Raw genomic sequence first — 13,851 nt, forward strand, 5'->3', positions numbered from 1 at the left:
GAACTGTGGACTTGCTGCAAGGCCTGGCAGACTGCTGACTCTCCCAGTGCCTGTGGTTTGTCCTGGACGCAGTGCTGACATCTGTTGAGGGCACTCTTTTTTTTTTTTTTTTTTTTTAAATTTTTTTTTTTTGACAGGCAGAGTGGACAGTGAGAGAGAGAGACAGAGAGAAAGGTCTTCCTTTGCCGTTGGTTCACCCTCCAATGGCCGCCGCGGCCGGCGCGCCGCGCTGATCCGATGGCAGGAGCCAGGATCCAGGTGCTTTTCCTGGTCTCCCATGGGGTGCAGGGCCCAAGCACCTGGGCCATCCTCCACTGCACTCCCTGGCCACAGCAGAGGGCTGGCCTGGAAGAGGGGCAACCGGGACAGAATCCGGCGCCCCAACCTGGACTAGAACCCGGTGTGCCGGCGCCGCAAGGCGAAAGATTAGCCTAGTGAGCCGCGGCGCCGGCTGAGGGCACTCATTTTTAACTGATGAGTGGGAGCGCTAGTGAAGAACTCCTGCCGTGGTCTAGCACCTGCCATCGGACCCCGTCCGGTCAGGCTTTCGCTTCTGAAGTCCATGCAAACTGGGCTGTAACTTTTTAAAAATTAGTGCTGTAGAGAATCATATCTTCAGCTCCATTTTTAATAATTATTTCAGGAACGTGGAACAAAAACTAATTAAACATTGAACATTTACGCTAGTGAGCACAGTGGTTGAGAAGGATAAGCGAGATCCCAGTGTCATCTCAGCTCTTAGTCTATGGAGGTGGCTTTGCATATGAACACAGTGGGAGGGACTTTGTGTCACTGGGACAATTTAGATAGAAGTATATGCATGCATTGTTTTACATTTATGATTAGTGTTTTTATAGCATGCTAATACAGCAATTAAGTTTTCTGTAGCTGTGTCATTTAAAATTCATTGCATACTTGAATATATTTCATTTGCATAATTTCCAGTCTTGCTTAATTATCGAAAGGCCTCAACTTGCGTGTGTGTGTGTTTTCCTTTAGGAATGGGACTGTCAGGAGTAGGTGTGGGGGTTTTTATTGCCTGTGTTCCGATTATGACATACTTGCTTTTTAGAATTTGTGTTTCAGTAAGATGAGTTAAAGTTTGGGTGATAGGAAGTGTGTCTTAGAGCTGCTCCTTCACACCCCCCGAGGGTTCTCTGGCATCACGTGTGGTGGTGCCAGGCTGCCCACACCTCTCCTTGCTGCTCCCAGCACCTGGCATTACAGACCAGGCCACTGGGCTGGCACATAGGCCTTTCCCTCCCGGCTGCTGGACACAGCTGTGTGCCGCCATCTGCCAGGCCCTGAGGCCCTGCCCAGGGCCAGTCTGGATTGCTGCCCTGTGGACTATCAGAACAAAGCCCCGCAAAGGTTGCTAACTCATGCTTGTTTGTCACTACTTAGCTAGGACAGCTTCTTCCCTTGACCCCCAGGGCGGGGCTGTCCTGTGGGTACAGAGGTACAGAGAGTTTTCTAAGCCCTGGGGGATACCTGTGAACAAAAGAAAGGAGCAGGTAGGAGGAGGCAGAGACAGAGCCTCTGAGGACGTCTTCACAGACACCTGGGGCAGTGTACAAGGCGGGGTGTGTGCTGTGTGGGTGGTCGGGTCAGGCAGAGCAAGGACTTCAGGGAGGGTGGGAAGCAGGTACCTGAGGGGTGCGCTAGTGATGTGGCCAGCGTCTGCGAGTGAGCTTTCGCAGCTGTACGGTGCCCGAGGCTCACAGGGAAGGGCTCTGCTGATGGGCGTGGGCGTATTCCTTGGGCCTGCTGGGGGCTGCACAGCCCTGCCTTTCTCAGCACTGCACTCCCTGGACAAGCCTCCCTCGGAATGTTACCGGAGAATCGCAGGGTTCTTGTCTTCGCGCAAGAAAGAATTCAGGCATGAGACAGAGAGTAGTGGGAGGTAAAATAGCAAGGTTTATTAGGGAAGGGACATCCGTAAGGACGGATGGGCACCTCTCCAGACAGAGCCTGAGGGAGTGCCCAGTCGCTCGGACTTGGTGGGGGGGAGTGGGGCTACATGGTTGAGTGGAAAGAGAGTACACCTGGGCAGGCCAGGCGGGCGGCTCAGCAGAGAGGCAGAGGGCTGAGTGCACAGTCCGGTTGAGGCCGGGGTTTTTTAAGGGGATGGGTCTTTTTCTTCACACATCTCCTCCTGAAACAAAGGAGTTTATGGATGTAAATAGTAAGAAGCTCCTATCTGAGTTTTCCCTTGAAGGTATCAGACAGGAGGAAGCCTAGCTGGCGCCATCCTGGGTTCAGAGGAAGGGTGAGCAGAACCCCCTAGAGAATGGGGATCAGAGCAGGGTGTTTGAAATGCAGCTACTGGGCTGCATATGGGAGATTGTGGCAGATTTGTCAGGCAGGAGGGGCGGGACCCCCACCTGGCAGGTTATCAGGTAGGAGGGGGCAGGGCAGGATGCGAATACCGGGCTGCCCCCGGAACATTGTCAGCAGATGCATGTGCTGGACATAGACGTCTTCTCTTTAGGCCTTTATGTCACACACACATAAGCTCATAACTGACTTCCTGCCTAACAAGAACACTGCGTCAGAGCTCTCAGGGTGCAGCTCCCGGATTAGAGATCCCTCTCTCTCTTGCCGTTTCGGAGTTTGAGTTGGATGGTGCCAGAAGGGCCAGGTGGTTTGCACAGAGCGGCACTAGAATCCCTGGAGTTCCTTGGTGGCAGTGGGAACGCTCGTCTCTGTGACCATAGCGCTTTGAGGAGGGGACTGTCCAGGGTGGGGAGATGGAAGGAGGGGTTCCCTGGGCCCAGTCCCCTGGGCTTGCAGTGCCCTGGAGCTGTGGGCAGAGTTCACTGAGGGAATCTGTGGTGCAGGCGTCTACAGTGACTCCAGGGTGTGAGTTTGCTCCCTGAACTTTCCGTGAGCGAGGTCCGTGGTGCCTGTGAGCGTGTGAGGCCTGGGCTCTCAGGAGCAGGGCCGGGGGCTGAGGCTGCTGGGTGTCGGAGGGGTGATGGCCAGAGGACAGGGTAGCACACTGTCCTGTGAGGAGCTGTCCCTCCCCTTCGGTGACAGTTTCATGACAAAGAAGAAGAAGTCATCCTAGGTAATTGTGATTTCCCAGGAAACAACGTAGACTTGAAACAGCAGTGAGATGAGACAGGTCTGATGAACCCACATGGGTCTCCACCGGCTGGCAGAAAGGCCTGGGTGTTGGGCCGTCCATCAGCACGTCCCTGTTGCTTGTGGACAAAGAGGACTGTGGGCTCGGCTGGGCAGTGAGTGCGTGGTCCACTCTGCAGGCGTAGGGCTGTTACCGTTTCAGCACTGTGGCTGTGTGCAGCACGTGGTCCTTGGAAAACAGAGGCCAGGAGGCAGCAATAGCCCACCCTCCCTGAGCAGTCAGGACTCAGTGCTGACCTGGGTGGACACTGTGGGGGCGTGCCCCTCTCCACCTTAGGTTGCCTGAGAGCGTCTCAGGGCGAAGTCTTCACCACGTGCCTCAGCTCTGTTGGGGAGGGTGGAGGACCTTGGGCACCTGGTGTGACGAGGCTGCGGGGTGTTGGTTGCTGCCCCTCCTGGCAGGGTTTGTTGGGAATAGTGCAAGAACCCTGAAGAAGTCCGGGATCCCTCCCACTAACAGGTCACGTGTGGGAGTTTTACACGCTAGGAGCCTGCACAGCTGGGAATGAGCTGGGCAGAAGCAGGGGAGAGGTGACATAGAAATGCATATGCTGGCAGGCCACGCAGCCTTCAGGGTTACAGCGCTAGAGCCAGCGCTGGCCGACTGCCCTTGGAAGGTCTGGGCAGTGAATATTTCAGCCTGCGGGTCTTATGCTCTTTTTGCAGCCAGTCTGCTGTCGCCGTGATGCAAAACCAGCCATTTGCAGTCTGAAGACAAATAGGCCGGCCTGGGTTCCAGCAGCATTGACTAAAAAGATGGGTGGTGGGCTGCAGTGCCAGCCCTTTAGCTGTTGTAGGACAATAGTTAAGACAACGGTAGTATGGTCATGATTTTGCCATTGTTATTTATTTATTTGAGACCACGTGTGCATGAGCGAGAGTCCAAATGTGAGAGTGCTCCCACCCACTGGCTCACTCCCAGATGCTCACAGTGTGCAGGGCTGGGTGGGGGCCAAAGTCTGAAGCTGGGATCGCAGTCCAGGTCTCCCGAGTGGTGGCACGAGGCCAGCCACTGCAGTCAGCAGCTAGGACTGGGACTCAGACCAGGTGCTTTGATGTGGGGCGTGGACACCCGGCTCCTCTGACTGTGCAGTGTCAGCCCAAGGAAATCTTTCGGGAAAGGACTAACTGTAAGGGATTAATAAATTGGACTAATTGTAAGGGATTAATAAATTGGACTGCATTAAGGTTCGGAGCTTCTCTTCATCAGAAGACATCACCATCAGGGTGCAGAGGGACGCGCAGGCAGGAGGAAGGGGTGACTTCCAAGGGCGGGCTGTGGAACAGGTGCCTGGGAGTCAGTCGGGAGGGGGGTACCGCTGGAGAGGCCCCCCCCACCCCGTGCGTATGCAGCATGGGTGCAGGCACGTAGCGCCCTCAGTCAGCCCCCTGGGAAATGCAAGTCCGAGCTGCGTTCTAACTGATACCACTGCAGACCCGTCAGCCGCTAGCGAGAGGAAGCAGCGCAGTACCAAGGGTTGGCAGAGGTGCAGAACAGTGGGATTCTCACTGCTGAAAACCCCTCAGCAGAACCTTTCAAAGATACACATGCCTGATACCTGCACACCCAGGTATTCTTCACAGAGGTGCTTGTCATAGACCTCAAGAATAGGTACAGGAATGTTTAAAACAGAAGCTAGAAACAACTCAAGTGCTTGTTCCTAGTGGAGTGGGTTTCTCCCCTGGGGGTATTATGCGGGAGTGACAGTGAGGCACTGTTTCTCAAACCGCGATGAGCGAGAGCAGCCCAACAGAAGAAGAGGTCAGGGGTTGCTCGTGTCATGGACCAAGGCCTGGCCTGAGGTTCCAGCCGCCTTCCCTGCGTCCCTTCCCTGTGTCCTGCCACGCCGGCTTTCAGAGCGCCGGGCCCGTTTCAGATGGGAGCTCTCCGTTCCGTGTTCGTGGAGACTGACTTAGCCGTAACCTGTGTGTTTTCTGTTTGTTCTCCTCCAGGGTTACCTTCCTGCCAATGCAGACCGAAGACCAGCCACTCTGCAGAGAAAGCAGGAAGAGTATTTTGCTTTCATTGAACACTACTATGACTCCAGGAACGATGAAGTCCACCAGGACACCTACAGACAGGTGGGCTCCTGTTCTTCCTCACGGCCACTGCAGTGCTTTTATGGGAGATCTTTGTAGGAAGAGCTCCTTTATCTAGCATGTCCTTGATTGGTTCATTGATTTTTATTTTCTCATGAATAAATTTGAAAACAAAGAATTGCAGGTTTCCTCCAGTTGTGATACCTTGCTTGTCTCGCTCCTTCTGCGAAGGTGTGAAGGGGTTTTTGGTTGTTACACAGTAGACACCTGAGATCCCTTCAGCTGTGCCTGGCGGTTTGTCCCAGGATGATGGTGGGCGTTTTGGGAGGGTGAAGGACTGTTGTGCAGGCTGGGGCTGGGCCCTGGGTTCCGTGGTGCAGTCAGGGCTGAGCTGTAGGTAGACGAAGCTGTGTGAATCAGCTTACTTTAGTGGGGTGGGGCACAAGCCAGTCCACGGCAGAAGGTGTGGGCAATTCATCATTTTTCTATTTAGTTTAAGACAAAACGGGTGTAATTATGGTTTCTTGAGCAGTCAGTTGACAGATGATGTGCATAATGGGAAAAATACTTAAAATTGATTTGCAATTCACAATGCATCCAGAATTCGCTGTTAGAAAGCTCTTTGAGGACTTTATAATTCTCATTCTTTGTGTAATATGGGAAAGTTCAAAATGATAGTTGTTAATTGGTGTTGTCTCATCCATCTGAAGTCAGCTTCCGCCTTCCCCGAGGCCTGCCAGATTGATTGTTTGCCTTTGCAAACCCTGCTTCTGGGGGAAGGAGCTTCACCAAGTCTTCCTCCCCAGATGTAGGGTGGCCAGAGCTCTCTGTCAGTGTGGTGCAGGCAAGGGCAGGCCCGCCCTCTGGTTCATAGTCAGAGGCTCTGCAGTCAGCTGGGGTCTCGGAAGGCGTCTTGGTCTGAGATGGGACGCTGCTGAGGCTCTGGGGCACAGAGACTGAGGGGGGAGGCAGAGGGAGGACTGGGCCTGCACTGCTGTGTTTCCTTCCGGGGCAGAGCCAACCTCTGCTGGGCTGCCTGTGCTGGAGCCGGCACTCCTGTCTCACGCCTGGTGGCGCCCGGCCACCTGGGCTGCCACCCGTCCCCCTGGAAGCCGGCTTGAGATGCAGGTTGCATTTGGGTTTGGTTAGGGAAATGTTAACTTACCTGGGTTATTTTTTCACTTTACTCGTTTTAGGAAATGGATAAATCTGGTGTTGTTTTGAACATGTTTTCGAAGTATTTTTATTCATGAAGAAGTATTCCAAAGGATGACAGTCGTATCTGTCTGCAAGATTTACCAAGCTGTGTTCTGTTATGAATTTCTTGAGGGAAAGTTAATTATAAACAGGTTGCATACATCTTTATTTAGTTACTGTGCTAGGTAATGAAAAGATTCCATATTATTGTGAATTCCCAAAATATTCTCACATTAATATGAATGAGACGCGCATGCTGTGGTGGGGGTTTTTTCTCCGTGCCCAGTGCTTCTAGGAGCCGTGCCCCTCTGCTTTTCTGCCATTGCTGTTTGGGCGGAGCTGGGCCCAGTGTGGGGCTTGGGGTGCCTGGTTTCTCTTAGGGCTGGCCCGTGCACTGCCTTTGGCCATCCCCCTACTCTGGGGGTGGGGGGCGGCAGGAGGGTGGTGACCTGTGCACGCTCCCTGCGCCCTGTGTCCTTCCCATCTGGGCTTGCAGCTCCCTCTTTGGCTGCAGATGTTCTGTCAGAACTCACGCAGTTGCTCAGGGTTACAGACGCCTCTGGTGTGTCTTTCCCACCCTCGGTCAGTTCTGCAGGCCCTCGTGACCCTTTGCCTGCCTGCCCAGTGCTGTGCATGATTGGAGACACCCAGGGCCCAGGCTTGTGAGGTACCTCCTTGCAATGCTGGGTCTACCCTCCTGATGATGGAACGGCAGGGTGTGGTGTGATGTCTGCCTTGCAAACCCTGCAGAGGCTCACCGTGCTCAGGCTGGGGGACGTGTGCCTGCACGCGTGTAACACGTGGAGCTCATGCTGAAGGTGGCCCTGCAGGACGCCGCGGGAGTAGACCTAGTGACCCGCATCCCTGCCCAGGCCTGCACCTGTGCACGTGGGTGGACTGCGGTGTCTTCCTCCGCTTCCTTGTCAGCAGCACCGTGGCCCACAGTCTCCTGTGATGCCCGATACGGACGCCGCTTGCCTCAGCTCCTTCCACTCCCCCGGGGCCCATGATCTCACTTGATCTCCACAGGAACATTGAGGGATGCGGAGCAGGCATGCTGTAGAGGAACCAGCTGGGCCCCGGATCTTAGTGACTCACCAAGGCCACAGCGCTGACAGGTGGCAGAATGAGAAGACGGCCACATCTCCTCTGCGGATCTGTGTGAGGAGATGGTTGAGTTCCTCTCAGTGTTAAAATGTGTACATCTTCCAGTTCCCTGCTAATGCGCCTGGAAAAGCAGCTAAGGGTGGCCCAGGTCCTTGGGCCCCTGCCACTCATGTGGAGTTCCAGGCTTGGGCTTTGGCCTGGCCCAGCTCTGGCCAGTGTGGCCATCTGGGGAGTGAGCCAGCAGATGGAAATTACCTTCCTCCCAACCCCGCACCATCTCTCTGTCTTTCTGCCTCCGCTTCAGATCAATTAATATTAAAACAAAAAAAAAAGGGGCTCATCTAACTGCAGCCTGTTTGGTCTGTTGTCCTGGTCAGCGGGGGTGGTGGCAGTGCTGGTGGGTACGGGATGTGAGGAGCCAGCCTCGATGTCAGCTCCTCTACGGTGCTGGGAACTGTGTCGTGACTCACATCAGACAGCGGCCGAGCAGGACTCGGCCGACACCAGCAGAGACTTTCAGACGCTTCTTTTGAAAAGTGTGCGGGATCCCCAAGGACCCGGTGGCATAGAGAAAATGTGGCCTGTGTTCCGGGAAGCTGTCGCAGCTGAAAACTTGTACACCATCGATGCACTTGAATTGCTCTCTGTGTCAGAGGCTGAAAATCGATGTCTGTTAATTGCTATGGATTTTGTTGCTAAATAGTGGAGGGCCCGCTCTGTTGCTAATCGTGCAGCCGCCACTGCGTGGTTGGGAGCTGGCAAGCTACCCTGTCATCCTCGGGCTCATGGGCTCGGTCAGTGGCGCCTGCGGGGGCGGCTCCTCCAGAGACGATCTCTTCCGAGAGCAGGTTAATGCCACCAGGTGTTGCTGTTCTGATCCCGGAGCTTGTGCCGTTGGTCATCTTTTAACGTGAGTGTGTCTTTCTCCTGCACCTCCAGATCCACATCGACATCCCTCGCATGAGCCCCGAGGCGTTAATACTGCAGCCCAAGGTGACGGAGGTAAGAGCCTGGATCGCAGAAGTTCCTGCCTGGGTCCTTCTCACTGTCCTGGGACAGGGGCTTCCCCGGAAGCAGCTGTGGGGCTGGCAGTGTCTGGAGAGTTCGGCCCAGTCGGCCCACTTAGCAACAAGGGTCTCCTAAGGGTTGTGAAAATGTTTTTGTTGTGCAGTGCCGATACATACAAACACACACTTGTGCCTGCTGCCCCTCTAGAACCCTGCCTATGCTGACTCAGCACGCGCACAAATAGGGACCTGGTGGCTGGTGCGGAAGCTGCTTCTCTGTCCTCACAGCCCCCTCCCTGGAGCACGGCTGACCCCTCACTGCACTCTTACGTTTAATGTTCTTCATAAATAATACATCAGTGGGTGTGGCCTCTGGGAGCTGTACCATTCTCTGTGTAGTCTAGTCTCTGCAGGTGTGCTTTTTATGCTCTGTTTTTTTTTTTTTTTTTTTTTAATAAGGTATATTTTTGTTTATTTGAAAGGCAGAGTTACAGAGAGAGAGAGAGAGAGAAATCTTCCATCCACTGGTTCCTTCCCCAAATGGCTGCAACTGTTGGGGTTGTGCCAAGCTGAAGCCAGGAGCCAGGAGCTTCTTCCAGGTCTTCCACGTGGGTGTAGGGGCCCAAGCACTTGGGCCATCTTCTACTGCTTTCCTAGGTGCATTTTAGCAGGGAGCTGGATTAGAAGTAGAGTAGCCAGGTCTCAAATTGGTACCCAAGTAAGGGTGCCGGTGGTACAGGAAGTGGCTCAACCCTCTGTGCCACAGTGTGGGCCCCTATGTTATTTTCCAAGATTCATATAATCTGTTACATCTCGTACTATAATAGTCCATTTTAGAAATATCTCACACTTAGCATTTTACATTTTTTAAAGGTTTATTTATTTATTTGAAAGGCAGTATGATGGAGAGAGAGGGAGGGAGGGAGAGAGAGAGAGAGAGATTTTCCATCTGCTGGTTCATTTCCCAAAAGCTCACAACAGCCAGGGCTAAGCCAGGTCAAAACCGGAAGCCAGGAACTTCACTTGGGTCTCTCACAGGGTGGTGGGAACCCAGGCTCTGGGCCGTCATCCTCTGCCTTTTCAATCCAGGAAGCTGGATTGCAAGTGTGAAGCAGTGAGACTGAAACCTGGTGCTCTCTGGGATCCAGGTGTCCCAGCAGGTACTCAGCCGGCTGCCCTGCAGCGCTTGCCCGTGTTGCCTGGAGCCTTCGTGTGTATTTATGCGAGCATTTGCTTTTATTAACCGAGTTGAGCGTCTGGTCACATGATTGAGAAACGTTCTTGTTCCTCCTTCTGGGAATTACTTGTTCCTACTTTTGCCCATTTTCCTTTTGGGTTGTTGATCTGATTTTTTTTAATAAGTTGATCCTTACATGTCGGGGATCCTAGTTCTTTGTCCGTGTGTGTGAGGCAGATACCTCCCCACCCCGTGGCTTGTTCCTCACCTTCTCTGGCTGCGGATGGTGAGAAGTTCTTGGTTTCCGTGAGGCTGGAACTGTCGGTCTTGTCTTTCCTGGCTAGCGCTGGTGTGCTTCACCTGAGATGTCTTCCCTACACATTCATCACGAAGGCTTTCTCCCTTGTTTCCTCCGAAAGTTGTGCTCTTCCCGCTGGCGCGTTCTGTTCCTGTAACTGGTAGTCGTGGGATGTGAGGCCGGGTCTGGCTTTCTCAGGTGAGGACCAGTCTGTGCCGGTGTGGCTTATGGACTCCAGCTTGACTTTTTTTTAAAGATTTATTTTATTTATTTGAAAGAGTTACAGAGAGAGATAGAGCCAGAGAGAGACAGAGAGAGGTCTTCCATCCGCTGGCTCACTCCCCAAATGACCGCAATGGCCAGAGCTGTGCTGAGCCGAGCCAGGAGCTTCTTCTGGGTCTCCCACACGGGTGCAGGGGCCCAAGGACTTGGACCATCTTCTTCTGCTTTCCCAGGCCATAGCAGGAAGCTGGATCGGAAGAGGAGCAGCCAGAACATGAACTGGCACCCACGTGGATGCCGGTGCTGCCGGTGGAGGCTTTAACACTCTTGTTTTCTGTCTTGATGATTCCAGCAGATGCACTTGTAAGCCTTGACGTGTCTTGTCTACTTAGCACACCTGTGTAAAGAAGTTGCGCTGCGTAAAGGGAGCCGCGGTCTTTGGCAGAGTCATTTTGAGACGTTCCTCTTGCGTGTCCCTCTCAGTGGTTGTGCTTGCTCTATCTGGAAAGTGGGAAAGAATACATTTATGACCTCCTTTGTGCTTAATCTGTCGACGGAAAATGGTCTGTCACCAGGTTTTGGCTCCTTTGTACTGATGTTTTTCGCCACCACTTTTGCCACATTCCTGGTCGGGCTGACTGAATGGGTTTCTGGGTCTCATTGCTGACCAGAGCCACCACTAGGCGTCAGTGGCCCTCTTGTCTGTGACCGCCTTGACCTTGCTTCTGTTGGTCCGGGGTCCCTGCCCCAATAGGCAGGCTCCCCCAGCTTCCTGCGAGGCAGCGATGTGTCCCCTGGCCGTCTCTGCAGCTGGTGGCCTCTGGGGGGAGGCAGGAGTCACACGTGCATCATGCAAATCACATGTTAAGCGGGGTGTTTTGAGGAGACTGTGGAGGGGCCAGTATTGTGGCGTAGCAGGTAAAGCCGCCTGGGGCGCTGGCATCCACATGGGTGTTGGTTGGCATCCTGGCTGCTGTACTTCTGATCCATCTTCCTGCTAAAGGCCTGGGAGAAGCTGCGGAGGGTGGCCCAAGGACGGCTCAGGCCCTCGCCACTCACATGGGAGGCTGGGCTGAAGCTCCCGGCTACTGACTTTGGCCTGACTCAGCCCTGGCCGTTGCAGGCATTGAGGAGTGACCAGTGGATGGAAGATCTCTCTGTCTGTCCCTCTCTCAGTCTCAAACTCTTTCACATACATAGATAAATCCAAGAGTGTGGAGCCGTTGGTGTGTGGTGCCAGTAGGCACAGTCGGGTTGTGGTTTCTGGCATTGCAGAGGGCAGGCTTCCGTGTGAGCATGTCTGCAAGTGACAGCAAGTCCCCGGCAGAGCCGTAGGAGGCCCCTTGTCAGCGAATCTGCTGCTCTGCGCTTGGCTCCAGGCTCCTGCTCCCCCTGGCTGCTGTGAGCTGCCCCTCACCTTTGCATTCTGGCAGTGGGGAATTCTAGTGGGAGGGGGCTGCAGAAGGGCCAGCCCCTCCCTTTACAGGTGTGGGGAGGAAGCTGCCTGCGAGGCTTCTGCTGGTAACCTTCAGGCCGTCCCTCGGCTTGCACCCTCCTGGCTCCCCTTCGTGGTGTGGCTGTCCTTAGCCGCGCCGGAACCTGGAAGACACAGTGCTGGTGTAGCTGTCGGGAGCTGCACAGGAAGGAGGATGTGTGCCGCTAGCTTTCCCAGCGTGTGCACACGTTCATGGATTCGTTTCGCAGGTGGTGGCCTGATCTGCTGTGGCGTGTTTCACTCCCTTCTCCTTTTCATCCTCACGTCAGATTCGGAGGTCTAATTTATGTACAACTAATTTTCCCTATTTTAAGCAGACAATTAGATGTGTTTTGACAGCTGTGTGTAGGGAAGTAACAGCCACCTGAATCACAAAGGAAGCCGTTTCTGTCACCCGGAAGGAGCCAGCCTCTCTCCTCCCTGTCCCTGGCAGCTTCTGGAGTTTCATGATGGAGCCGCCCACAGCCACTCTGGTCTGTGACCTCTTTTTCTTAGCACCGTGCTTCTGACTCGCGGGTGTGCAGGAGTCAGTGCTCCTTGCCTTCTGCTCCGAGGAGTGTCCTGTGAGTGCTGCCCGGGGGCTTTGCTCACCAGTGGATGGGCCCCCGGGCTCTGCTCTTACTCTTCTCCACTGCAAATTGGATTGGCTGTAAACCGTCCTGTGCAAGTCTAGTGAAGGCGTGAACTGGCGCCCATATAGGATGCTGTGCTGCAGATGGTGGCTTTACCTGCTAGACCACGGCGCCGGCCTCTGGCTGTAGCCTTGGTGTGGAGTGGAGTAGAGGCCCTGATCCTGATGGGAGGAGCAGGGGCTGACCAGGGACCTGAGGCCAAGTTCAAGTGCGTTTTTAGTGTTTTCGGGCTCCTCTCCTTCTGCCTGGAGGGCCTCCTGGCGCCTGCTCTGCTTTGTAGGCCCTCCTGGCCTTGCCAGACCCCTGTGTCCTGCAGGGCTGGCCCAGGGTCCCTGTGTTTTCTACCCCTGGTAGTCAGGTTGAAGAGCCGAGTGTGCTGTCTGGCTCAGGCCTCCTGAGGGCTCCGGGTCTTCGGGAGGAGCCCAGCCCATGCGGGCAGTCCCAGCACTGCTTTCCTTGGGTGCCTCCCTGACACCCTGGCGCTGCCTGATGCGCTCAGTCACACTGTCCTCCCTCTGGTGGCCACCTGTAGGGGCCTGGAGGGCCCCCCAGCCTGGGGCCACAGGGTAGGACTGTGTCTGTGTTTTGCCGCTTCTTGGGCTCTTTATTCGGTGTCATCAAGTAATGGAGGTGCGTTCAAGAGGGCCTAGGAAGTAATGCTCATGATGTAATCGAGTCATTGAACTCTGTTTGGTTGTATTTTGGGGATCTGATCCTGAGATGTTTCCTTCTCCAAAGAGAGCTTTGTTTCTACCAGGGCAGAAGGGTTTTCAAAACATGTGTGTCCAATTTAAAGGAACAGAAGTTAGGGGTTTGTGTGGTGGCACAGTGAGTTAAAGTGTCACATGCAGTGTTGGGACCCATGGGGGCACCGGTTTGAGTCCCAGCTACTCCACTTCCCATCCAGCTCCCTGCTAGTGCTCCTGAGAAAACAGCAGAAGGTGGTCCAGGTGCTTGGGCCCTGCACTCACGTGGGAGACTGATGGAGTTCCAGGCTCCTATGCTTGGCCTGACCCACTCCTGACTGTTTTGGCCATCTGGGCAATGACCCAGTGAGTAGAAGATCAGTCTCAGTCTCTCAGTCTCTCCTTCCTCCCCCCATCCCCCTGTCTCTAACTCTGCCTTTCAAATAAGTAAACCAGAAAGAAACTAAAACCGAAAAACTAACTGGGTCCCCGTGAGACTTGAGAAATAGAGCAGCGCTGGTGCCTGAGATTCCGTCTTTGCTCCCCTCTCCCTGCACGGCGTGGCTTCATTATGTGTGGGCGACCACACGTGTGTTTCCCGCTTCTCTGCTCAGTGTGCTGGACCTGGGGTGCTGCTCCTCTGCCTGCACGCGTCTGGCGGTGCGGGAGGCTCAGTTCCTGGCTGCACTGCTGCAGAACGCACCGGTGCAGCGGCTCCTGATTGCCGAAGCAGTCTCATGTTCACAAGCATGTGGGTTTGTTTCCTTCTTCGCTGTTTCTCAGGGTGTTGCTGTGAGCATTCTGGTGTGGTGTTTCCACGGGACAACCCCAGGAGTAGGCTGT

General features: G+C 54.4%; 1 protein-coding gene across 6 annotated transcripts in view; it reads left to right on the plus strand.

The window, feature by feature from the left end:
* The window catches only part of TBC1D22A (TBC1 domain family member 22A), a 358,344-nt gene that overhangs the window by 115,347 nt on the left and 229,146 nt on the right, over nucleotides 1–13,851 (plus strand). For 5 of the 6 annotated variants that reach the window (XR_016216438.1, XR_016216436.1, XR_016216437.1 and 2 more), the window contains 2 exons: nucleotides 5,101–5,229; nucleotides 8,431–8,493. Coding sequence is in view for 3 of the 6 variants with exons in the window: in XM_051839989.3 (XP_051695949.1) it covers nucleotides 5,101–5,229; nucleotides 8,431–8,493 (192 nt within the window). In the remaining 3 variants the exon portion in view is untranslated. The remainder of the gene's footprint in view (nucleotides 1–5,100; nucleotides 5,230–8,430; nucleotides 8,494–13,851) is intronic. The other variant, XM_051839990.3, reaches the window with a different exon arrangement.

The sequence above is a fragment of the Oryctolagus cuniculus genome, chromosome 11 (genome assembly GCF_051225735.1).
Source record: "Oryctolagus cuniculus isolate XC-2025 breed Fujian yellow rabbit chromosome 11, ASM5122573v1, whole genome shotgun sequence".
NCBI lineage: Eukaryota > Metazoa > Chordata > Mammalia > Lagomorpha > Leporidae > Oryctolagus > Oryctolagus cuniculus.